Source organism: Chenopodium album, chromosome 2 (assembly GCF_948465745.1).
Source record: "Chenopodium album chromosome 2, dcCheAlbu1.1, whole genome shotgun sequence".
Lineage (NCBI taxonomy): Eukaryota > Viridiplantae > Streptophyta > Magnoliopsida > Caryophyllales > Amaranthaceae > Chenopodium > Chenopodium album.
The window spans coordinates 79,177,564-79,202,377 of record NC_137835.1 but is presented as its reverse complement, the minus strand read 5'-3'; the positions used below and the strand labels follow the sequence as shown (position 1 = coordinate 79,202,377).

The 24,814-nt window shown below is 36.2% G+C and overlaps 3 protein-coding genes and 1 pseudogene across 3 annotated transcripts; all 4 read right to left on the bottom strand.

Annotated features, from left to right (window-relative positions):
* Positions 1 to 4,390: 4,390 nt before the first annotated feature.
* LOC145576763 (F-box protein PP2-B10-like) lies at positions 4,391 to 8,364 on the bottom strand. Its single transcript, XM_081634478.1, has 3 exons — positions 8,089 to 8,364; positions 6,199 to 6,317; positions 4,391 to 4,724 (listed from the first exon to the last, which is right to left on the bottom strand). The coding sequence occupies exons 1-3, from the start codon at positions 8,362 to 8,364 to the stop codon at positions 4,391 to 4,393; spliced, it is 729 nt and encodes a 242-aa protein (XP_081490604.1).
* A 777-nt stretch (positions 8,365 to 9,141) lies between these two features.
* LOC145589002 (putative F-box protein PP2-B12) lies at positions 9,142 to 11,948 on the bottom strand. The gene is made up of 3 exons (XM_081645583.1): positions 11,613 to 11,948; positions 9,904 to 10,022; positions 9,142 to 9,791 (listed from the first exon to the last, which is right to left on the bottom strand). Exons 1-3 carry the CDS (start codon positions 11,886 to 11,888, stop codon positions 9,329 to 9,331), a joined length of 858 nt encoding a protein of 285 aa, XP_081501709.1. The 5' UTR covers positions 11,889 to 11,948; the 3' UTR covers positions 9,142 to 9,328.
* Positions 11,949 to 14,578: 2,630 nt separating this feature from the next.
* LOC145602002 (protein QUIRKY pseudogene) lies at positions 14,579 to 18,729 on the bottom strand (annotated as a pseudogene).
* Positions 18,730 to 20,171: 1,442 nt separating this feature from the next.
* Positions 20,172 to 21,390, bottom strand: LOC145588994 (uncharacterized). Its single transcript, XM_081645574.1, has 2 exons — positions 21,249 to 21,390; positions 20,172 to 21,079 (listed from the first exon to the last, which is right to left on the bottom strand). The coding sequence occupies exons 1-2, from the start codon at positions 21,388 to 21,390 to the stop codon at positions 20,421 to 20,423; spliced, it is 801 nt and encodes a 266-aa protein (XP_081501700.1). The 3' UTR covers positions 20,172 to 20,420.
* Between the last annotated feature and the right edge of the window lie 3,424 nt (positions 21,391 to 24,814).

Below are 24,814 nucleotides of genomic sequence, written 5' to 3'. Positions count from 1 at the left end.
AGCTTTCGGGCAAGATGCACTCAACACTTCGGTGTCTCTATCGGTCCCTGCTCAAGAAGTATCTGGGCTAATAGTTCCTGATCACTTAAGATCACTATAACTCCCTACTCTTGAGCGACTGGGCTAGAGCCATTAAGAGCTACGCTCAACCTATCTCTTCGGTACCTTTCACTGCACATTCCCTACTCAAGCAGTTTTAGAGCTGACAGTCCAGGTCACTTAAGACCACCATCACTCCTCACTCTTGATTACCGGGATAAAGGTATTAAGAGTATGCTCAACCTCTACGTCGGCGTCATTATCAGTCCTATTCAAAGAATATCTGGACAAATGACATTAAGAGGCACACTCAGCCTGTCTCTTAATCACCTGGTCAAAAAACCACTCAAAAGAGTTAGATTCAACATACACCAACAGTGTAAAACAATAATGAGTCAACCAAACTAGGCTCCAGACTCAATTAGAACAAAAGTTCAAGTTAAAAGCACATTGGTGCATCCATGTAAGCTGTCTCATCTGACCACCCAACCTGGGTCATGGACACATTAAGAACACTAAAACTCAACCTGTTAATATCAAGCAATAGGTCTAGCAAGGCATCTCATAACCATAAAAATTAGAGGGTTACCACACCAGATACCTCAATTACGTAGACTCATTATCTGACACTTCGTCACTGGAATGAAAAACCACATGGGAGTTTTAAAACACCATTTCCTTAGACGATCAAGCACTTACTTGTGCTCCATCCTTTTTTTAAGGAACTGCTTGACTCTTCCTGCTTTTACATACTCTCACCAGAATACCATTTCCACAAGCTCTGTCTTACTAGGTAACTACCTTCGTAGTTCCTATCAACACACACAAAGACACTTGAGAAAATAATGTAGAGAACTTGAGGATCAACTTGCCCCCACAACGGACAAACTTCCATAGTTCACTTTGCAATAACTTATATTCTTGACACTTATCATCCCTAAATAGCAATGATCTTTGCTTCCTACCGGATAGTGCGTCACACTTGCTTTGCAATTAACTCAAACAAAGTACAACCCATCAACCTGTAAAACATACACTGGCAGGGTAATCATAAGCTTTGTTGTTTACTTAACCTTTGTCCACTGCATCACTCCAACTCCAACAACGATTGGACAATGCTATCTAGACAAATTAAGTGAACGAACAAATTCCTTTCTGCAAAGCTACATCATGTCAAGAATAAAATCTTAAACCAAAATATTTGCAAATCATTAGCATATTGAATCAAACATCAAAGCTAATTCACACCCAATAAATCTGGTTTTTAACATGATCAACATATTCATCATATTAAATTCTCTACATAGTGAGAATGAGTTCGATACATACCTTGGTTGATTCAATGATCTTATACCATCCAGAATCTCACCACTCATCTCATCATTTCGTACTTTCATCTTGGCATAGATTAAATTAAGACACTTGACCCCCACATGACTTGTCTAGTCCACTCACCACATTAACCACAAAAGTTAATTTAATATATGAAGGTTATTCTCATACCTTGAGTTGTCTCATATGATTGCAATAACAAACCCTATGATCATTAGTCAATCATGTTAGGAAGCTTACACAACCTTACTGCAAAACAGACAAACTCATAACACAGGTGAGTAACAAAATTGGGTCAATACCAAACTTACATGTATATTGTTAAAATACAATATCTTACCTTCAACCTCCTTTCAATGTAAACAAACACCCTTCAATTACTTTGAAAGAAACTTACTACTGAAAGACATATCATGGCAAGGCAAGACCTAAACCTCAAGCACATAAAACTCAACAAGAGCTTACTTTCAAACTAACATGCTTCTTCTCTTCAAAACTAGTTCAAGTAACATTTAACATGGTCTATTTATATGGTTCCGGATTCCTATCCACCATTACTAGAATACCAAGAATTCAATCCATCTAAACCTTTCAAGAAGAAAGTAAACATAAGACGGAACTCAACTAGTTCAAGCCTTAACCATTATGCTAACCTGAGTTGATCCACACTTCAACTACTTGGCCAGACTAAAGCTTAGAGACAAAAGCATTGACATGATCAACCAAGGTTAATAAGTTAATACATGATATACATTGTACTTGAGAAACTTCACATACATCAACCGTCAAATTAAAGTCATAGAGACTTACATACATAGCTCATAGTTCAACTTATACGTCACCCACACATATACATATTGGTCACCCATGCCATATGAAATGTACTTTACTGAATAAACTTCATAGCTAGAAAACCCTCACATCATACACCTTGTGAAAATAAAACTTGACCCTCATGTGGAGTTCATAACATTTAGACTAGTATAACTTTACTAGTCCTTGTCAAATCATACCTTTCACTTCTGCTATCAAGCATGGAGAAAACCCGGTCACTTCTAGACCTTCAACAAGAAAAGTCAAATGCTAGTTCTCTAGGAGTTATAGACATTTCAAGATCAAAAGATAAGCTAAACTATAACCACAAGAATTAACAAGGATAATTCTAAATCCCAACAAGGAACCTCACAAGCTTATCACAACATACTCCATGCTCAATAAATAATTTTTTTTTTTTTCAAGATTAGGGAAACAATTCAACATGATACTATCAAGAGATTGAACAAATAACATCCCTGATCAAGTAGGAAAATAACAATGCCCATAACCATACATGATTAAAACAAGGCATAAAACAAACAGTTGAGGAAAGGTACTTGCAACTCATAAAACTAACAAATAGCCATTGATAAAAGAATCACTCATGGAAATCTTCCTCCTAAAAAATACTCACACACATGAGTATAACCAACTTACTAGTTAGTCACAAAATCTAACTCAAATCACCCCCACATTGCTACACAATACATCATAATAATTAAATTATGCATACTTGGGGCACATATAATAAACATATTATATAAAGTTAGAAACTTAACATGAGGTAATCAAATAAGTTGAGAAGGAACTTAGCTTGTTCAACCCTTACGGCCTACGACATCTATGTGACATTGATCACTCTTGACTGGTGTCCGCTACTCGCATGGCCACACATCTCAAACTTCTTGTTACACACTCTACCAAACTTGGCACGAGCTACCCGCAGACTTCCTCAAGATTACCCATTGCATCTGTTGATTAGCACATGAACTCACAAATTTCTTCAATCATAACATGTCTGACACTAGTCCATTTTATTCCTTGCTATAATTAAATAGCGAAGCCTATGTATTGGAAATTTCGACCGACGAACCCAAATTAGTTCAATTCCGCAAGGAAATCTTATCATAGCCCAAAACTCATACTTGTAATTAATTTACTAATTTCTACCATATGTAATGCCATTTGATTTGATACTCCAACCGTACTTTAGGTAATACCAAATAAATAATAAGCTCCTTGAATTGCACCGCTTCCACCGACCCTTCAATGGAAATTTCCGGTTTTTCCCTTTTAATTCATGCTGACATAAAGTCCACTAGATTGGTAGTCTCAGATGATAAAGAATTAAACTTCCTTAAATTTACGTCGAACAAACACAAGATCAAATCTTTGAGAAACGCATGACCCGTCTTGATCTTAATCGCAAGAGTCTCTAATTAAAACTAATTTTATACAAATAGAATCGGACTTCCATTATAAATTCCATCACGATACCGGAGATACACAAATAATATTCCGTTGACCAAATTTTATAGTCTTCATGAATTAGGGTTCTTGAATATCGTCAAATATAGACAATCTTCAAATTCAAGAAATCAACAGTATAATTAAATACTATTTCGCTTCTAAATTGTTGGAAAAATACCTGTTGATTCCATGAATAATAATAGACAAATCAAGAACTTCCCTTGGAACAAATTCGATCGCCATACTCGAAACATAGACCTGTCCTCCTTCTGTTGTGCCGTGGTTTGGAACCCACTGACTTAGAAGCGAAATACGCCACCACCGGTACAGGTTTTCCGATGACGCACGCCCCCCAAGTTTTACACAACGACCTTTGCAATTCGTGTACCCGAACCAAAGGTTGGAATTGCTCAAGAACTGTTCAGATCTCAAAAGGTGGGTTTGTGTTTCTGTGTTTAGGTTTTCCTTTTTTACCTTTGAAAAGAATGTACATGAAAAATAGTAGTAGTAGTATATTTATAAGGTCTCCAAAAGAAACCTAATAAATATAAACTTCCTCTCTTGCTGCAGCCATACACGGTCGTGTAGGTGAGGGTACACGGCCGTGTAGTAAAAACTTGTCCGCAGAAGTACACAGTCGTGTAGGAAAGAACACACGACCGTGTAGACGGGTTAATATGCAAGAGTTATCACACGGTCGTGTAGGAGAAAACACACGGTCGTGTAGCCAGGTTCATATGCAAGAGCTATCACACGATCGTGTACTATTAGACACACGACCATGTATCAATTGCTTATGGGAGTATACAACCAAATGAGAACAAATATCTTCGGTTGCATTACCAACTCCAACATTATTATCATCAGCGGATGGGTCTTCTTCATTAGCCTCGATCACAGACGCCTCGACGGGAGTACGTTCAAAGCCGTAGCAACGGCCGATAGCAGGATGCTCCTTGTACACAAAGTAGACACCATAAGTTGTGTTTGGCGAGAGGTATTTGGTGTGGAAATTTCCAATTATATCTAGCCAACATACGGTGATCAGTGATGCAACTTCCGGGAACCTATAATTATAATAAAACATGTTACAATACTTGCAAATATTTCATTTTTTTTTTTTAGTGTTTTACCGGTTCACCCTTTGGGCTAATCCGGATTCGGGGATCAGTTCTGGGTGGTTAGGTTCCAGTCCCCTCCCAATTGTTGTTGCGGGGGATCGAACACGGGTCCTCCTTACTAAGTGTAGTCCCAATCACCACTACACCAATTAGTAATGTTTCAAATTATTGATATGTATAGTACTAGCTCATATTTATATGTTTTCAAGTTTTTTTTTATTTTTTATTATTTATTATTATTATTATTATTTTTTTTTAGGAATTTAATTTTAAGTGTGATAAATTTCTAAATTATCTAAAATCTTGCATAGCAACCATAATAAATGTTTGGGGTAATTTTACCCTAACGCGTGGTCCAGTCAAAATGTGACACGTGTCAGCTTAGGGTTAGTCCAAATAGGACCAATCCTTGTTTGACACGTGTCATCCCAAAGAAATGGGAAAAAAGGTGGCCTTCATGGCCCAAATTCCGAGAAAGCCGCAATGCGGCGCAGCCCACCAATGATTAGGGCTTGATGACCTAATTAAGGGCACAATTCCCGAAAACCCTATAAATAGGGAGATTTCCTCCTTTTGGAGATACGTTTTACCATTTACTACACAATTTACTCTTTAAAAGAGATATCTCGAGCTTGGAATCCGAGCAGATACCCACCTACATTTCTGCACCTTTTTACTCCTATTCAAGTGACTAACTTGATCGTCGGAGACGAAGCTCCAATCACCCGGAGTCTCCGTTATTTTGCAGGTACAGCTCACGCCGGACCAGACTTTGTGACGTAACTCTCCCAAGGGACAAAAACACCCAAAACAATAAATATGGAGTATTAATTTATTATTGTCAATTATTCAACTGGCAATTGTACCTTATAACGTATCTTAAGCTTTTATTTAGTAACTGTTAGTTTTGATTTATAAAATATGATATAATAATAGTAAATTGAAATAGAGTTAATTGAAATTAAATGACTTATGTAACACTTTTTTTTTATTTTTAAATTTGAATTTAATAATGTCTATTCTTTATTAAATTCAAATGTCTATTCTTTAAATTTTTGTAATAGATTTTTTTTTTTTAATATTAAAACAAAAAAAAAGAGCATTTTGGAGGGCAAATGTTTCATAAAATCATGCCAAGTGTCCCTCCGGTGATTACTTTAGTATATAGTATATAGATATAGATAAATATTATAAAAGTTAATATTATGAAAATTCAAGAGAAATATAGCAAGGTCCCAAATTAAATGACAATACCTTTTTTTAATATAAAATTTACAACACAAGATAATCAAAGAAAAAATATGTGTGAATAGTGTAATTAAAATTACGAACATTGCGACTAAAAAAGATTAGGGGAAGTATAATAAAGTACGTACATAGAGAACTGACTATAGATTTAATATGTAGAAAGAAGATTAACCTTGATTCAGGGATGTATTTCCAGCTCCAGTAAATACGGGTGTCTCCCCAAGCAATCTTCAACTTCCTGGCACCGAGCATGAAGATTTTCTTCCCAGTACAATCATCCAAGGCAAAGCTCTAAATAATACAGCGTAATTTAACATGAATATATTACCAAGTGGTAGGAAAAAACACAAATTATGGCAGTAACAAACTAATAATAACTAGCTAGTAGGAAACAACTTAACAACACAAATTTGAAATAACTGGTATCTTATTGCAACTAACTAACCCTAAAAAAAATTGTTGTCTCTTGCCTAATTTTATAGTATCATTTAAGAAAATCGTTAAATATGTGTATTTATGGAACCGTTAAAGAAATTTTATTCTTTAATTAGTTCTTTTATCACTTCTATATATATATATATATAAAACAACCGGTTCCTCAAAAAAAAAAAAAAAAAAAAAAAAAAAAAACACGGTTGTTTGAAATGACCGGTCTCTTATTGCAACTAACCTTAAATTTATTTAGTCACTATATCTAAAAAGTGTGTATTTGACTTTTTGAGAACGACAAAAAGATATAGTATCTTCACTAAATTTTTTTACTTCATTTATTAATTTTATGGATATCATAACAGTATAACCGGTTATTTAAAACAATCGGTCTCTAATTGCAACAAATATTAAAAAAAAAATAATAAATAAAAATCTTTGAAGTAGAGAGACTGAGAGAGAATAATTAATTAAGTGTTTTCCCCCTACTCTTCCTCCTTTTATTTTCTTACCCCATATTTCCTACAAAATTATACTTATTTAATTTATTCTATATCTATCACCAAGAATACACTTAAATAAATTAGCTAGGGTGTCTATTTGATCGGTGTTTGGTTTTAATTTAGGTCAAATTCGATCCACACTAAAATTCAATTTTAAAAACTTTAATCCAATCCAATTAATTTTTTGTTATATGGATCCAACCCCAAACCTGATTTCAAATAAACATCCATTATTTTCATGTCAATTGCTCTAATTTTATAATAATGGAATTAAAAAAATAAACAAGTTATTAAAAATTGGATGGCCTATATGGCTTCATAATACCTTAGGGAGGATTTAAGATGTTTAATTGGGTTAGCTAGCTTGTTGTGCTTTCTATGCATGCATTGTCACTAATTTTAATTGACTTAAAAGTAATTTTTGATTTGGAAATCAAAGAATTTGGATTTTTGATTTATATAGATCCATACCCCTTTAATTCGATTTGATCTGATTCTGAATTTTTACTTCGTATTATATAAAGGCCAATCTAATCCAATCCAATTTTTCAAAATTCGATTTTGTGTGTCCAATTTACCTTAGCACGTTCGTTCGTTAACTCCTCGCGCCACTGCCGCCAAAGGAAGATTTTATCTATGTCGTTCTTTTAGTCAGTGGATGTTACAACGCTTCAATCAGGCTTTGAGACCCGGTTTTTCCGGCTCCGTGACTGAAAAAACCGAGGGATTTGATGACCGAGTTCTTTAAAGCTTTTGGAATTGTTAAAAAAAAAAAGTGTTTTGTTCATTTTTTATTTTGCACACATATAGTGTGAATGTGTGATATTCATTAGCTGAGCATAACGATTGAATTTGGGGAGAGTGGGATTTATAATGTGCATGTATCTCAGTTGTGCATAACAAGGTTTTTATAAGACTTTGTTATGTTATTTTTTGTAGTAAAATTGATCTCTAACTAAATAAGACTCATATGGATTGGTCTTATAATAATTTATTAATGTGACTCATTTCATAGCCTTTTTCACATGGCTTGATCGATTTTTCTCACTTATAATATCGAGTGTAAAAAAAACACTTGGATCAACAAATAAATTTGCTATGTGTATAAAAAAATGAGAGGATTTACCAACCTGAGCACTGCTGTTCAAGAGTACAGGATTCTGGCAAAGATATAAAAAGAGAGCCTTCTTGTTTTTCAACATTTGTTCATCAATTTGGGTTGATGATTGAGAGATGAAGTCATGACAATCAGATGGAATAAACTTCTCCCAAACATAGTTTGATTCCGAGGCAGATAAAAACTGTCTCGAAACCATTGATGATCGGATAACATCTTTCGGTGTTGTTAATGCAAGTATATGTGAAAGACATTCCACTGGAAGATTTGCTAAGTTCATATGATGCATGTTTTTTTTAGGAGGTTACAAATTTACAGTGAAATGGGATTAGGAAGACAATAATGTGACTTTGCTTGCTTGTTATACAACCCTCTAGTCACGTTTAACTTCTTTTGTTTTTTGAAACGTTGAAAGGAAAGGTGTGAAAAAGCATGTAAGGTGACAACTCTGCTTGTTGTATAATTGTAACGTTTTTGATATCCAACCTAAGGATATACTACTGTACTATACATATGGGCTTGAAGGCAGATATAGCCCAACACAATAATTCACTGAGGTCAAATGCATCTTATACAATTAATACAAGAATCCCAATATTCCCAAGTAGAAACTTGCAAATTAATTACCTAGTATCACAATCACTGTAAATCAGCATTATTTGGGAAAAAAAATTAACCCCAAATTCACAAAAAAGAAAAAGAAAATTTCCACTCTCACAATCACTGTAATCACACATAATTTGGGGAAAATAAACAATTTGCTTATCAATTTATCAGCAAGTGATTATAAATGAAACTAAAGTTAGAAATTTTTTAAAGTACGGAATACTTTCTTTCTGGATAATAACATAATTATATTATCATTTTTCCGGTATATAAGTTTAAGTTTTTAGACACGTGCATTAACACGGGGCACAAACTAGTCTTAATTAATACGAAGTCAGTATTCGGAGTAATTAATGACCATTGTTTAACTTATACGGAGTAGTGATTAATGAGTTCACACAATATTCATATCAAAAAATCATTTAAAATTACTTTAATAATGTAAGTATTATCGCTAGAATTACCATCCAAAACACTAAAAACAATTCTTGTTCCAAGCTGCTGTACAAACTCAAGATGATCATAAATCATCACATCCATTAAGTAAAAAACGTAGAATTGAAATTGCACATTTAGTGTTGATTAAATTAAATAATGCTTTACAATTAAAAAAAAAAAAAAAAAAAAAACATCCTTTCCTTTAAAAATCAATCCAAAGGACGAAGTTCAATGCCTTGAACAAGAACACCACTCTTCCATCTAAGGTCTTCAACCTCAATGAGTGCCATCTCCAACACCACCCTTTCGTCGAAAGCCTCAACACCGGAACCAACATCATACCTCCCCATCTCTATCTCCATCCATCCGTCACCTCTTTCCACTGGCAATTCATCGCCATCCAACCAACATGTAGGTTCATCAAACTCCGGTTCCCCAAGATAGTACTCATTAGCAACTACACTATGATCTTCATTACTTTTGGATTGTTCTTCTTGATCAAGTTCTAGTACAGATGCCTTAACTGGTCCATAAAACCCGGCGAAAGAATGCACAACCTTCTGGAACACAAAATACACGCCATAAGTTGTATTTGAGGAGAGGAATTTGATTGGTATTCGCCCTTTAATATCAAGCCAACATACAGAATTCAGCTGAGCAGTCTCTAGAAACCTACAAAATTGACAATATATATGTAATCAACCCCGTTAAATTGTTTCATGTAGCCGATCCCACTTATGGGATTAAAGATTTGATTGATTCAAAGAAAGAGCGAAAGAAAAACCTCGATTCAGGGATGAATCTCCAACTCCAGTATGCAGGGGTGTCTCCCCACGAGATCATCAGCATTCTAGCACCAAGCATGTAGCATTTTTTCCCACTACTTTTGTCCAAGGCAAAACTCTATATTATGCAACAAAATTGTTACAAGTCTACATATAGAGATATATAGTTTATCAAGGAATAATAGCACAAGAAATATGAAGATTGAAAATGGATCAAGGAAAAGACTATTACCTAGTTCTATATAAGTACTTTGATATGTTATAAGTTCAAAGCTAAGAATTAGAAAATGAACATAAAGCTTTAAAAAAAAAATTAAAAAAAAAAAAAAAAAAAATCACCAACATTTACAAGATCATTTTAATATACTCCTTCCTCTGTCCCTAAATACTTTTTCATTTGGAGTCTGAAAATTACATGTTTAATAATGCTTTTTTATACATTAAAACTTGTTTTACCATACATGAAATACTTTTCCCTATAAATAAACTTGTTCACTATGCATAAAAGTATGTTCCCATAAGTTTTTTTTCAACATGAGTATGGGTGACGGAGGGAGTAGCTTGTAGGACGGACTATGGAATATTTTAGAGAGAATAGAGTTGTGTATTTTGTATTAGGGTATAAACACATATATATACAACCTATCAAGTTAGGGCTCGGAACATGTACACGGCCCAATAGCTATATATACACTATGGCTTAACAAATATTGATTTAATGAGCACATTATATAGACATGTATAAAATGTGCCCAAGGGTGGATTAATTATTCATACAAGATCGTAATTAATATTTCCTCTATTTCTTTTCTATTGTTACATCTTAACTTTGATGATAAACGTTTTAAAACTTTGACTATAAGTGACGTAGAGAGGTTAGCTTCTCGGTTCGACGAAGAAGTGCAACGTCATAAGGCTTGATTTTCAGTTTTTAAGGGTAATGATTTCTACTAGTCGGGCTCCCGGAGTCAGATTGCTTAATAAAATATATTTTCGGAAATGGAAACGGGCCAATGAGTTCAACACACAGCTTTGCTGTGACTGACAGGTTTTTTAAGCCATCCGAGTTCGTTTAAGGCCCGAAAATAGCGTTTAAACATTTTTCGGATTTTAATTTTTATTTTATTTTCGCATTAGGGTTTTGTTTAGACTACTTAAACGTTTTAGCCGTCTTTGATATGGAGTTTTTGGACATTTTTATAATAATCTCAAGAGTTAAACTCTTTTCTGGTGGATTCCGGAGTCTTTCAACAGATTTATCGTTTGTAAATCTGTCTGTTTCGCGAAGGATTAGCGCTTGCTTTTCTTGCAACCTTTCCGACTGCGTCAATAAGTGCATTATAACAAACACCAATAAATCATATTATATGTGGTGTTGGATTTATTTTGAAATGAATTTTTAAAATATCAACTTATTTTACTCAAATCATGTTAAATAATAAATCAAAGATGTTTATTGAAGACTCTTAAAAATTAAGATCAAGGTTTAATAATAAAAATGAAATGAAAGGAGTATAGAATATTGATTTTCTCACTTTTTACTCACATATTTTTGGGTAAAAGTGTTTATTTTAGGTTTTATTAAAATCCATAAATATAAAAAATATTTACCTACTAGTATACATATAAAAGTATAAATAGAAAACTTACCCCAATCTAATGAAAACTACGATCTACAAATCAAATTAAAATAAAAAAAGAAGATCACCTGAGTTTTATTGTTGAAGAGTATAGGAGATTGACAAAGAGAGAAAAAGAGATCTTTTTTAGAAGCAAATTGCTGTTGATCAATTGGAATTGACGATTGAGATAAGAAGTAATCACAATCGGACGGCAGAAACTTGTTCCAAATGGCATCGGATTTCGACGCCAATAAAAACTCCGTCGAAACGGCTGATGATCGGGCGACATCCCTCGGCGAAGTCAACGACAATATGTGCGAAAGACATCCAACGGGCAAGTCTAATAAGTTTGTACAAGACATGTCGTCTATTTTTGGGAAGTCACTCGATTTCAGAGATTTTGTTTGTGATAGTTTGCTTGCTTTCATTCTCCCCGCCTACTAGTCGGTTGTAGTGTTGTACATTTTTGGGGTTTTTTTATTATTAAAAATGGGCCTTAGTTGTTAGACATAGCAAGAGCCCATTGTAAGCTAAACTAGTGGATTGTGTTGAGTCACTTGTGTGCCAAATTTGGATACTCCCCGAGTCCCCTTTGTTTCGGAATAATTAATATGCCATCTTCGTTAAATTTTAGCTGCAATAAAGGCGTATTTTTTGTGAAGTAATCGTATGAAATATTTTTTTGTTGCAATTAAAAATTAATAGAGGTAGTATTATCTTGGACACGTAGTTTTAATATTACTATGTCAAAGCTATAAAATGAGTAATTAATGTTAATTAGAGAACCTAGTTTATGTTATTATTCTGTAGTGGATACGCACGACCCTGAAATGACATGTGCGAAGAGTTGTGCGTGATGCTGTTAGTTCGTATAATTAGGTTGAATTCGGTCAAGGTCTGATTAGGAAGGGTTGTGCACTTGTGCGTAAAAGTGTCCTCTCAACTTGTATTATATACTACCTTCATTTCATATTATTTGCAACGATTAGACATTTTTCTTCTCTATTTTATGTCAAATCGTCGCAAATAATATGTAACGGAGGTAGTCAATAACTTAATACTAAAAGCGAAACCAGTGATGACACATGTCATGCACTGGTTAAAAATTTTCCCTCCATTCTTTATCTTTCCTTATGAAAAATATTTATAGCCTATAATATTTACTTTCCATTTTAGCGATTATATTTTTGTCATACGCACTCAAACGAAATATTTTTTAAAGTATATTTTTACAGTAATTCTATTTTTTTTAGCATATAATTGTTAAATTAATGTAGTAATTTACTATATAAGTTATTAAAATCCGTGCATTGCACGGGACTTTAACTAGTATATATGTATATAAATAAATACTACAGAGTACGTAAAAAAATAGCAATGTGAGGCCTGAATATTATTAACAATTCAAAAAATATATGTGTGCCACAGACCTATAGTACACCAGCCCATCATAAAAATAGTGTTAAGCCCAATACCCTACATTCTTATGGGCTTATTTAAAATGTACTAGAACGATTTCGTTTCCAATTCCAGTGTAATTTGGTTAAGCTTAAGATTTATTAATTAGATTTTTTTTTATTTGTAGTTTGATTTGGTATGCTTTGTTTTCCTTTTTAATTTATTCCAATTTTTCTCAATTCACTTGTTATCATTGAACTTTATGTATTTGTACACTTATATAATAGAAAACACATATGACTTTGTGCTCAAATTATAGTTGGTATAAGAGTATGGTCCATTTGTAATTTTTTATATAGGTGATTAGTAAATTAAGTATGAATCTTCTCCATTAAACTGAAGTTAAATTTGTTAATAATGAGTTTTAATTGAGAGATATTTTTATAAATTTAATGCAAATGCTAATTAAGATTTCCAATTATTAAAAACTATTCTATAAAAAGCTAGCACCTTTAAATTAGGATTACCTTGGATAAAAGAATAATGCTTTAACGTAGCATGGTATGTCAAGAAACACAATGGTGATTGGCAAGAGTCAAGGAGGTGAAAAGGAACAAGAAAAAAGTGCCTTTAATTTGGTGCTTCTTATTCTTGAGCTCAACATCACACCTCCCCACCTCTTTTCTTCTCCGGAATCTCCCTTTTGCTTTGGCTCTACAAACTTTGCTTTTTTAGCAAGTTTAAATTGATGCCATTAAGCTAATTATTAAGCTAATTCTATCACATAGGTACGTGTATATGATAATTGTCACCCTATAAAATTTTACAAACTATAATATATTCGGTAATTGACATTCATTAATAATAAACTGATTCTATAAGCCATTTTAAAGCGAGTTAAAGACAAATCAACAAACACATCATGGTGCTCATTGACTCATTGCATCTACAAAATTATTATTTAGTGAAAGTGTATTGACAATGGTAGTGTTTGAAATCACATATTATATCTTATGCTTTTTTGTTGAACAAAGCTTGATAACATCACTTAATAAGGACAAGGCAGAAAGATCTTGTTTTTGGATGTTGAGAATCGAGTTGAAATTGTATTTGCAAAACTTACACCAAACAACACTTTGTATGTCTTAAGGAAGGGGCTATACAATGTGAGGATCAAAATTAACTAGAGGCTTAAAAACCAAATCATCAAAACGCGACCAAGAATACTAAACATGATATTTACTCTGTTACTCATGTTCTTGGGAACGCGAGGAGGAGGCTGTCCTCCACGCGCTACCACGTTAAAACCACATACCGTTTTATGCACGACTACGCCATTAACACGTTAACAAGTACATTTGTTCCGATGCTCACTTATATAAGGTTGATAAAATGGATCCTTAAGCTAATAGAAGAAGGCAAAGTAAAATGGACTTAAATACTACTTGTATAATAGTGAAAAGTGCTCTTTATAATTAGTATTGGCCTTTAACACAGGGTCTCACGTAATGGAAGTGGGTGTAATGGGGCATCAATGCATCATATCTTTATGCTTCCAGCCTTGATACGTTGATAAAGTAAATAAAGGTTGATTGCTTCATTGCTTGCATCTTTGAAATGGAAATTCAAAAATTTTCAGAATGTATTTCTAAAACATTGTACAAATATCTATTCATATAATAAACGCTACACAATCTACTCGTTTCATAACCAAATTACCATATAACATTGATTAAACATTACGCAACGTATATACAAGAAAACGTTCACAACATTATAAGCCCGAACGCCTTCATAAATGATACTCATACAAATCTTTTACTCCTAGTAGTAATGAATACATTCAAATGTTAGTGGAAACTATAAAGTAATAAGTACAATTAAAATATTAAATCTCTATATTCATACTATAGAGACAATACAACACCAATCTCCCTGGCATCCAAAAATTTGCCCCCACTTTTTTGTTCTTCATCTCCTAATTTCAATCCTTTTGTCAGGCAATCAATTTCAATCCCCAAACAAACAAAAGTCCTTTTTTTGACCCGTTTTTTCAACCCACTTTCTCCTCTCCCAATGTACATTTAGTACCCTACATTATTTGGAGACCCAAACCCTTTTCAAACCCACATATACTTTTTATTTTCCCCCTCAAAAAGTCTCCTTTTTTTTTTCCCTATAAATCTAAATAAATTGCATTTTTCTATAGTTATAAATATTTTTCTAAGCAAAAGATTTGGAAAAAAGTGAGAAAAAATGTTAATAAATGTCTAGATTAATCGATCAGACAAACTTGGTAGCCTTCTAAAGAAGTTTAGACTAGTTGGAGGCATTGGTTCTCTAAACATGGGATGCCTCAAAAAATAAAACCCAAGTGCTACGGCAACCATTTTTGGGGGTACTGCATATAATGTTATTGTTATCATAAAACATACCCCTATAAATAGTTTTGTAGCCCTCGGGTCACGCCAACTTACTAATGCTTGGACTCGCTCGCCTTGGGTCGCTAAATCCCCCAACACGGTTTGAACCCGGGCTGCCAACATTCGCAACCGATCATATCGAACACGGATCAAGTCTGGTGGGGTTGAACTTGGGACCGTGTCAAATTCTTCATCGAGGTCGTCCGGGTCGACGGTTTCCGCTTGTGATAATCGGGTATCCATACCCTCGGGAATTTTGGGTCGAAACCGGTAATACCATATTCCAATTAGGAAAACATAGAGGAATCCGGTTGGGACTATTAAGTCAGGATACCAAACTAGGACCAAATAAAGAATGTGAACCAATATCGTGGTTAATGGGTTCCTCCATCTTCTAATATGGTTTAACCACTTGGCTAACCCGATTGCCCAAGCGAGTACGGCTACGATCCGAAACCAATTAGCTTTGCTTTTCCTCATGCTCCAAGTATGTGAGTCTGCATCTAGCATGTACCTGACTACTTCAGGCCCAAGTGGTGGCTCGGAACGGGCTAGCCAAGCTGCTACCATCTTAGTAGCAGCCCCGCGAAGAGCCTCTTGCTGAGCCACCCCAAGTGGTCGTAGATAATGCATCCGCGGAAGAAGAGGCTGCCCATAGATACCACACGTATCCGGCAACAAAGACGGGCAAACGAATCGAACCGCCAATTCAATCTCACCCATTTTCTTAAGCCCGGTTCGGAGCAATACCAAAAGTGGATAAGAATTAGTATACACCTTGTTACTCTCCAATGTAGACACCCGTATCCGAACCTTACCAATCCGATAGTCCGGCTTCTCCTCCCCCGGGTCAGTAAACATCCGCCAATTATCAAATACTCCGATCGTTAACACGGTACACGGGTCATAAACCTGCCACGTGTACTGCTCGTTCCACCTCGGATCAAAACTATCCGTAACCGTCCGGGTCCGAACCCATTTCTTACCATACTTAGCCACACAATAAGCATCAGTAGAGCCCTTACCCGGACCCTTAGTCTTCATCGGTAGTAACCCACGTGCCCCAAGAACACCAAGCTCTAAAACACCAATAGGAGGCTTCCACAACTGCTTCGCCGTCGGGCGGTAATCGCTACACACGTGAGCAGCCTCATCAAGCACGTGATACCCACCTTCTAAACACAACCTCAATAAAACCCTCCCACAATAGGGCCCATCACCACCACCTCCACCACCACCACTACCACCCTCCAAATTAACCCATTTTGCAGCCACGTGTCGCTCATCGATTCGCTGCTCGATTGACCCCACAGGAATAATAGCGTGGCCTAAAAGCATAGGATCCTTACTAGTCCTATCTTCAACTAACAAAATCAACTGCTCCTCCAAAGGCTCCCCTGCAATTAAAATCAAGTCCTCATTAAAATGCACCGCGGCTCCACCGTGTGCACTCATTGACCCTCGTCTCGTTCGCAACGATTGAAACCCCAATTGCGCTTTAACCCGAATCTCGGGTGCCGTCAATGGAGGGAGATTCGGCGGAATGTGGAGGTCTTGAGCCTCGATCACCGTCACCCTGAGGTACCATAGCTTCGGTGATTGGTACACCTTAGCACGAGTGTAGGAAACACTCGGCTGCTGCGGAGGTGCATCGGATGTCCACGCTTCAGGGAACGCGTCATCAGCTTGGGTCCCTAACCAGACCGCAAGCTGCACGTCCCCTGAAACGCCCTCCCCTCCCTCTAGACGATACCATTGCGGGGCCAGCGGACTATCAGGCGGGTCCCGCACTGGCACGTCTGAGAGGTCGAAACAGACCCCTCCTAAGAATCTCTCCGTTGCCGAGTCCCATATCGAGATTTCGAGGGTCCCGGCAACGGAGGGTGAGGGAGAGGAGATTGCAAAAACCTCCTGCCATTCCGGGTTCTCGGGTGGTTCACCCGGGCGATAGGCAGCAGGTTTTGTACGCAGTGGTGGTTGAGTTGAGTTTGTGCGTATCTTGATATATGGATTCTCATTAGGTGTTAACCCACGAGCCTTTACGATTCGAACAAAGAGGTATTGCATTGGCTCAACTAAGTCAAATGCTGATATCTTCTCTGTTTCAGGAACAAATTTACCAGATATTACTCTAGGAGCAAACTCACCGGGAGCGGCTCGTTTATGAGCCGCTGCCATTCGTCTAATGATCTCTGGTGGAGGACATTGCATTTCCGGCGGAGGATGGTGGTGGTGTGGGTGGTATTGTTCTTGTTGTGGTGGCGGGTATCCGTCATGATGGTGGTGGACAATCGTTTCGGTTGTCGCACCACCTTGAGGCGGACCTTGAGGGGGAGGACCATGACCTTCTTCCATAACCATCCCTTGAGGTGGAGGACCATGACCTTGAGGGTAAGGACCATTTCCAGAAGCTTCCATTGCGGCTTCTGTCGGCATTGGTTGAACAACCTCAACCACTCTGCCTTGCTCTACTTCTTCCCTTCTTTGTTCGGGTTGGACCTCCGCCATCTCAGGAGGCGGAGGTCCACCCCCACCTCCTCCGCATTCGCCTTGCTGCGGAGGAGGTACCTCAATAACATCATCAAAGTAATAAATTCTCAACCCAAGCTCCCCTTTAATCCAACTAAACACACTCTTCTTCTCCAAAGGAAAATACACTAACCCTTCATCACCTCTCTTTGAAAATTGTGACCCATACAACTTCACCCTCCCTAGGAAATGATTCTTCCTACCTGCACCCGAAGGCGACATTCGCTTATCATGATACACCTCAACATTAAGCTCCTCGAAATCCATCGTATTCGGGTCCGAAACAATGAAGTCCAAGGGCTCATTCCAAGTCGGGTTAAGGTCCCGGTACTTGGTAGTAGTCCTCTTTCGTTGCCCATCAAAATCGACCACCACATATGGGCTTGAACTCCCTTGACCATCCTTAGGGAGCAAGTCTCGAGCATCGATCACCTCGACGATTAATCTTCGCACGAGTCTTTGCTCGATGACATTTGCTCCCTGAGGGTCATTCGTAGTTTGAGGTGGTGGTGGTGGTGAGCTCATTACTTCATTGTAATGAACTTATGATGCCTTCTTTTTTGTAAGGTTAGACAAGATTGCCGTTGATAGCGGGGAGAAAAATAAAAAGAGCACAATATTTTCTTTTTAGGAATAAGTGTATGTGGGTGGTAATAATTCTAGTAGTGGTGTTTTGTTTTTGTTTAATTATTTATGAGTTCCTGTTTTTCTGGACTTTGGGTTTCAAATAAGTGTATAAGCGTGTTCAGATTTGAGGGAATGTTTTTTTGGGTTATTATTTTACCTTCAGATTCTATTCTTTTCTTCAAGGTTTTGTTTGTCTATTGGTATTTGGGCCTTTTAATTCATTTATATTTACTGTATTTATTTATTTATTTATGTATAATTATTTAATTTTTATTTATAATAATTCAGGTTCCCTCCTTTTTGGTTTTGTTATCAGCTTCCTTCCCTTTGATTATGGTTTCATGATTTGCTAAATCTGTCTTTTATAGTACACTCTGTTGGGTTTCTGTCTGTATTTTATTTATGTAATCCTAAAATGAAGGTTAAGAAGATTAAAAGCAAATCGCGATATTAAATGTACTTATGTAATAGTAGTGTAAACGATAACAGTACATATAATGTTATTTAGATTATGTAACAATAAGGTTCAGGGGAGGTCTAGATGTACGCGATCTTAGTGCTAATTATGGAGTACTAAAGACTCGAAGCTGGTAGAGTAACGCGATTAGCAAGATTCTTAGTTTAATTTATTTGTTCTCCTGATGCAGTAGGAAAGAATTTGAGAAAGATTGAAGATTACACAACTAGGAAGTGATATGGTATAGGAAAAGGTTCAGATGCCCTGTATGTGCAATTGTGCAAAGCATATGATTCCACCTCAAAATCTTAAGGCTATGAGTAAGCTTGATCTCATCTTTTTTATTTTATGGTTTTGTGAAAAGCAACCCTTAAAGATTTTGAATAAAGGGGTTTTTTCTAAGTGCAAAAGGCATCTCCTTTTATTTTTGTCATAGATATGTTCTAATATTCTTCTGAAAGAAACTTATCATTGTCAAATACCTTAACTTTTTCTTGATTATGTTTTTGGCCTTTGAATTGTATCACGTCATGACAATTCGATTTTTTTTTGCAATAAGCTTAAGATGTTCCCATCTGCCTTTACTGTTCCGCGTTGAATTTTCATTGATACTCTTGAGCAGGAACAAATTTATGACCAACTGTGTTAAATGTGCTTCTAAGTCCTGTATGTATGTCCCAAAACAATATATAGTCATGTCTAATGGATTTAGAAGCTTCTTTGTTAATAATCAGTGTTGTTCTTAAACTGGTAACGCGTTCTCTGTGTATTCTGTCAATTTCTCCCTGCAGTAAGTAACAAAAATATCAACTTCAGTTGAGTTTTCTGTAGGCTAAAATATGCATAAATTAAGTTGAGAAACAATTACTAAGAAGATGATTTACATCATGTATTATACAAATATCTAGGATTATAATCTATTCTTTTCATCTCAACTCCCAAAGATGCTTCTTCATTTTCTGATGCTCCAAAAATAAGGACACCTTTTTCCTGTAGTGGATTTTTGAAGATTTCAGAACTGTTTATTGAGAATCAGATACTCCTAATATTGATAAATTAAAATTGTGTTTTGTTTCGTACATCAATATCGAATATTGATTGATTTTTTGAAGCATGTACTCCGTATATCTTTTCTTTTCATTGTCTTAACAGCTAGCTAAAATTCCATACAAAGGGACTGTTGTGCTATCATATACAAGAATTAAGATGAATGACATAAAACTTCCATTACATTATTCAGTTGCAACATAGAAAGAGATGTTTTGTCATTACATTCATTAGCACCACTTCATTTATACTTGGGATATATCTTATGCTCTAATGTTGTATGTATAACTTCATTTGTTAGACAATTATAATATGAATCCGAAAATATATAAGGTCTAATAAACACATGTTGATCATTGTTCACGCGAACAATCAATACAATTTATGATGAAGCAGAACAAGAAACAGAATTTTTAAGTAGGTGATGGGTGCATTTTGTGAGACAGTAACACCCCAAGTGTAAATGATATAATGGATGCTAAAAGAATCCCTTTGTTCTCAGCAATCTTCCCTAGTACAGATGCCTTTGAACTCTTTTCCTCATGATCACCGCCTTTTTTTGGTTCTTCGTTTCCTTCTTTTTTAGGAGGGCTGTTGAATGGTTCCTCTTTCTTCTCATTGGTGTCGTTGTTTGACGCACGGCTATTATAAGCATCTACAATTGCCGCCCCATTGGTACCGTTACTTGTAGGTTGGCTCTTAGCTTCATTCTTAGATTCTACTGGTTTACCTTGGTTGCGATTCTCTGTTTCGCCGTTGCTAGGAGCAGGACTCTCGCTTGGAATCATATCAGATTCGGAGGTATCTTTTTTTCCCTCCGTGTTGTTGTTGTTGATTGAAGTTCCATCTGCACTACTTGATTTAATCGTTTCCTTTTTCGGCACCTTTGGGATACGAACCCTTAGTGTAGCTCCGTCAAATATCTTTATTATGTTGTTAACGTCTCCATCTTCTGGCACATTGAAGCTCTTTTCAAAATGCTCTTGTTTCTCATCATCTACCTTTCTCCTTCCGCTAACTACTACGATCCCTGATTCGTCGACATTCAGCTTGATATCGCCTTCATTAAAACCTTCAAACAAAATATATGTTCCAAAATTGTAAAATTTGCTGATGCAAGATAACTATATTTACTAGCCATAACAAGTTAATTTTATGTGTATGTGTACATAACAAGAATTTGACATAATAGAGAGAATACAATGTACAAATGAATATTAAAGTGCATGAATTTGTCTAACCAGGAAGATTAACGAGAAGGCAATGAAATCCAGGAAAGTCATTAGTCCACCCTGAAGATGGGTTGATTTCTTCATCTACCGGACCACGGCGAGGAACGGCTATCTTAGGTGTAGTCCATCTTCTCCGTGTAAAATCTGCCATATATGTATTGAAGTGTTGAAGGAATCCTTAGAAACAACCGCGATTTTATGTCTGTTTTGTATTTTGAATTGTATGATTGCGATGGATGTGTCAATGTTATATACTCGTCGTACTAATACTAAATATGGAAATGGGAGAAAAGTGTTTGGGTGCACTTTTAAACATGCAAGTTTTTCATTAAGAGAAGTCTTTACTTGTGGTTTTATACATTGCTTTATACCAAGCTTACTTTGGGTTTGAATACTGAAGTTTATTGCATAGGAAAAGAAATGATTCTTTGCTTTCAAACTTGTTGTAACAACTTCTTTCTTCAGCTAATTATCAACAAATGCATGCATTTCACCTGATTTTTGAAAAACAATCAATTAGTCTTATGAACATCTTTGACATCTGATGTATACGATTATGTGATAATGTAGAGAATAGAAAATGTTCTCTTGACTTTCTATTTCGGCAGAAGGCTAATATATTACAACCTAAAAGTACAACACATGGGCCTTTAATTACAAGACAAAATATAATATACAAGCCCAAAGCACTAAATAAACTAAGGGTAATAAACTAATTACAAGGATATAATAATTCCAATACCCTCCCTCAAGTTGGAGCATGTAAATTACAAATGCCCAACTTGTTAAGAAGAAAATCAAATTGTTGCTTACCCAAAGCTTTAGTAAAAATATCCGCTAATTGCAATTTCGTAGAGACATGAGTGGTGCTAATAGTGCCATCCATAATAGCGTCTCGTAAGAAGTGACAATCTACTTCAATATGCTTTGTTCTTTCATGAAAAACTGGATTTTTGGCAAGATAAAGAGCAGACTGACTATCACAATACAAGGCCATGGCACGAGGGTGCCGAACTCCGAGACTATCCAATAAACCTTTGAGCCACTTAAGCTCACACGTCGCAGCTGCCATAGAACGGTACTCTGCCTCAGCCGAGGATCGAGAAACAGTCACTTGTTTCTTAGTCTTCCATGAAATAGGGGAACGGCCAAGAAAAACCAACCAACCAGAAACCGATCGTCGAGTAAGTGGACAACTTGCCCAATCTGAGTTACACCAACCAGATAAGCAAAGATCACTATCCGAACGAAGAAGAATTCCTTGACCAGGAGTCCCCTTCAAGTATCAGACCACACGTAAAGCTGCATCCCAATGATCTTGACGTGGTTCATTCAAAAATTGAGATAAAATATGCACCGAAAAAGCCAAATCTGGGCGAGTGAAAGCAAGATAAATAAGCCTACCCACCAAACGCCTATATTTCTCAACATCCACCAACAACGGACTCACAGAACGACCTAATTGATGGTTCTGTTCCATTGGAAAACTTGCTGGTTTAGCCCCTAATAACCCAGTCTCGGAAATAATATCAAGAGTGTATTTTCGTTGACAAAGAAAAATACCCTCCTGATTACGAGCCACCTCAATGCCCAAAAAATACTTAAGCACTCCTAGATCTTTCATATGGAAGCAAGAGCTCAAATAATTCTTAAAATCAGAAAGAGCAGCGGAATCATTTCCAGAAATTATCAAATCATCCACATAAACAAGAACATTAATTTGAACCTTACCCCGATGAAGAGTAAACAAGGAATAGTCAGAATAAAACTGACGGAAACCAGATTTCTTCAAAGATGTTGCCAATTTGGAGAACCAACACCTAGGTGCCTGCTTCAACCCATATAACGATTTCCGTAGTCTACACACTTGGTTTGAATTTCCACCTGAAAAACCTGGAGGTAATTTCATATACACCTCTTCTGAGAGGTCCCCATGCAAAAAAGCATTATGCACATCCATCTGATGTAACTCCCAATTCTTTGCTGCAGCAACGGTGAGAAAAGTACGGATAGTAACCATTTTGGCCACAGGAGCGAAAGTATCAGTGTAATCAATACCCTCTACCTGATGATTACCAAACACGACCAAGCGCGACTTAAGTCACTCAATTCTACCATCAGAGTGATATTTCACCTTGTAGACCCATCTACTACCTAGAGCACGCTTCCCCGGAGGAAGTGCCTCCATACTCCATGTCCCATTATCCTCTAGAGCTTGAATTTCTTTTTGCATAGAAACACGCCAACCTGGGTCTTTCATAGCTTCTTTGAAAGAACGAGGCTCACAACCTGTTGTCACAGCTGCAAGAAAATTTTTGTGTCCCAAAGAAAATCGGTCACAATTTACAAAATGTGCTATAGGATAAGGCATACCTGAGGAATGACATGGAGACGATGAATTTGTAGACGAGGATGGACTCACTTTTCTCACATTTTTAACAACATAATCACGTAGCTTCACCGACGGATTCTTAATCCTTAAACCACGACCTAAATCACCCTCTTTAGGCACCTCTTTCAACACCTCCTCTGTTGACTTTGTAATCCCTTTTTCACTATTTATAGGCTGCTGGCAGCCCCCTGTACTGCCTACCACCTCCGTGGCAGCAATATTGCACCCAAACCATTGAGGATATTATCATTGGTTACCTCTGCACTAATATCACCCACATTTTCTATGCTTAGTGCACCCCCCTCATCAATATTATGATCATGATAATTATTAATATGCCCATTATTATCAACATGAACCTGCTCATCAATATGTGGTCCACGTGCTTTTGCATGGTCATGACTTAAATTATCAAAAGCAGTAGGTTCATATGCAAAGTCATCATCAACATTTCCAAACAAAGGACTAATAACATGATCATGTTCTTGATTACTCAACACAATGGCATAAGGAAATTCATGTTCATAAAACTTAACATCACGAGAAACAAAATAATCACCCGTATCAATATCAAATAATTTCCATCCTTTCTTACCATGAGGGTATCCCACAAAAACACATCGCCTACTCCGACTACTAAACTTATCACCCTTTGATTTATGATTATGAGCATAACATAATGACCCAAAAACACGTAATTCGGCATAAGAGGGTGGAGTACCAAACAAGATTTCATAAGGAGTTTTATAGTCAAGCAAACTAGATGGAGTACGATTTATTAGATACCCTGCCGCCAAAATACATTCCCCCCAAAATTCGATAGGTAAATGACCTTAAAAACGCAAAGCACGTCCCACATTTAAAATATGACGGTGTTTTCGTTCAACTCTACCATTTTGTTGAGGGGTATCTACACAAGATGTTTGAAATAAGATTCCATGTTTGGCAAAATAACCCTTCATACAATTAAATTCTGTACCATTATCACTCCGAACAAATTTCACTTTGGCATTAAATTGTCTACTAATCATGGCAAAAAAAGATGTAAACATTTGATAAACCTCAGTTTTATTGATCAACAAAATAACCCAAACAGCTCTAGAATAATCATCGACAAGAGTCAAAAAATATTTAGCACCACAAGATGAAGGGGTACGATATGGCCCCCAAAGGTCACAATGTA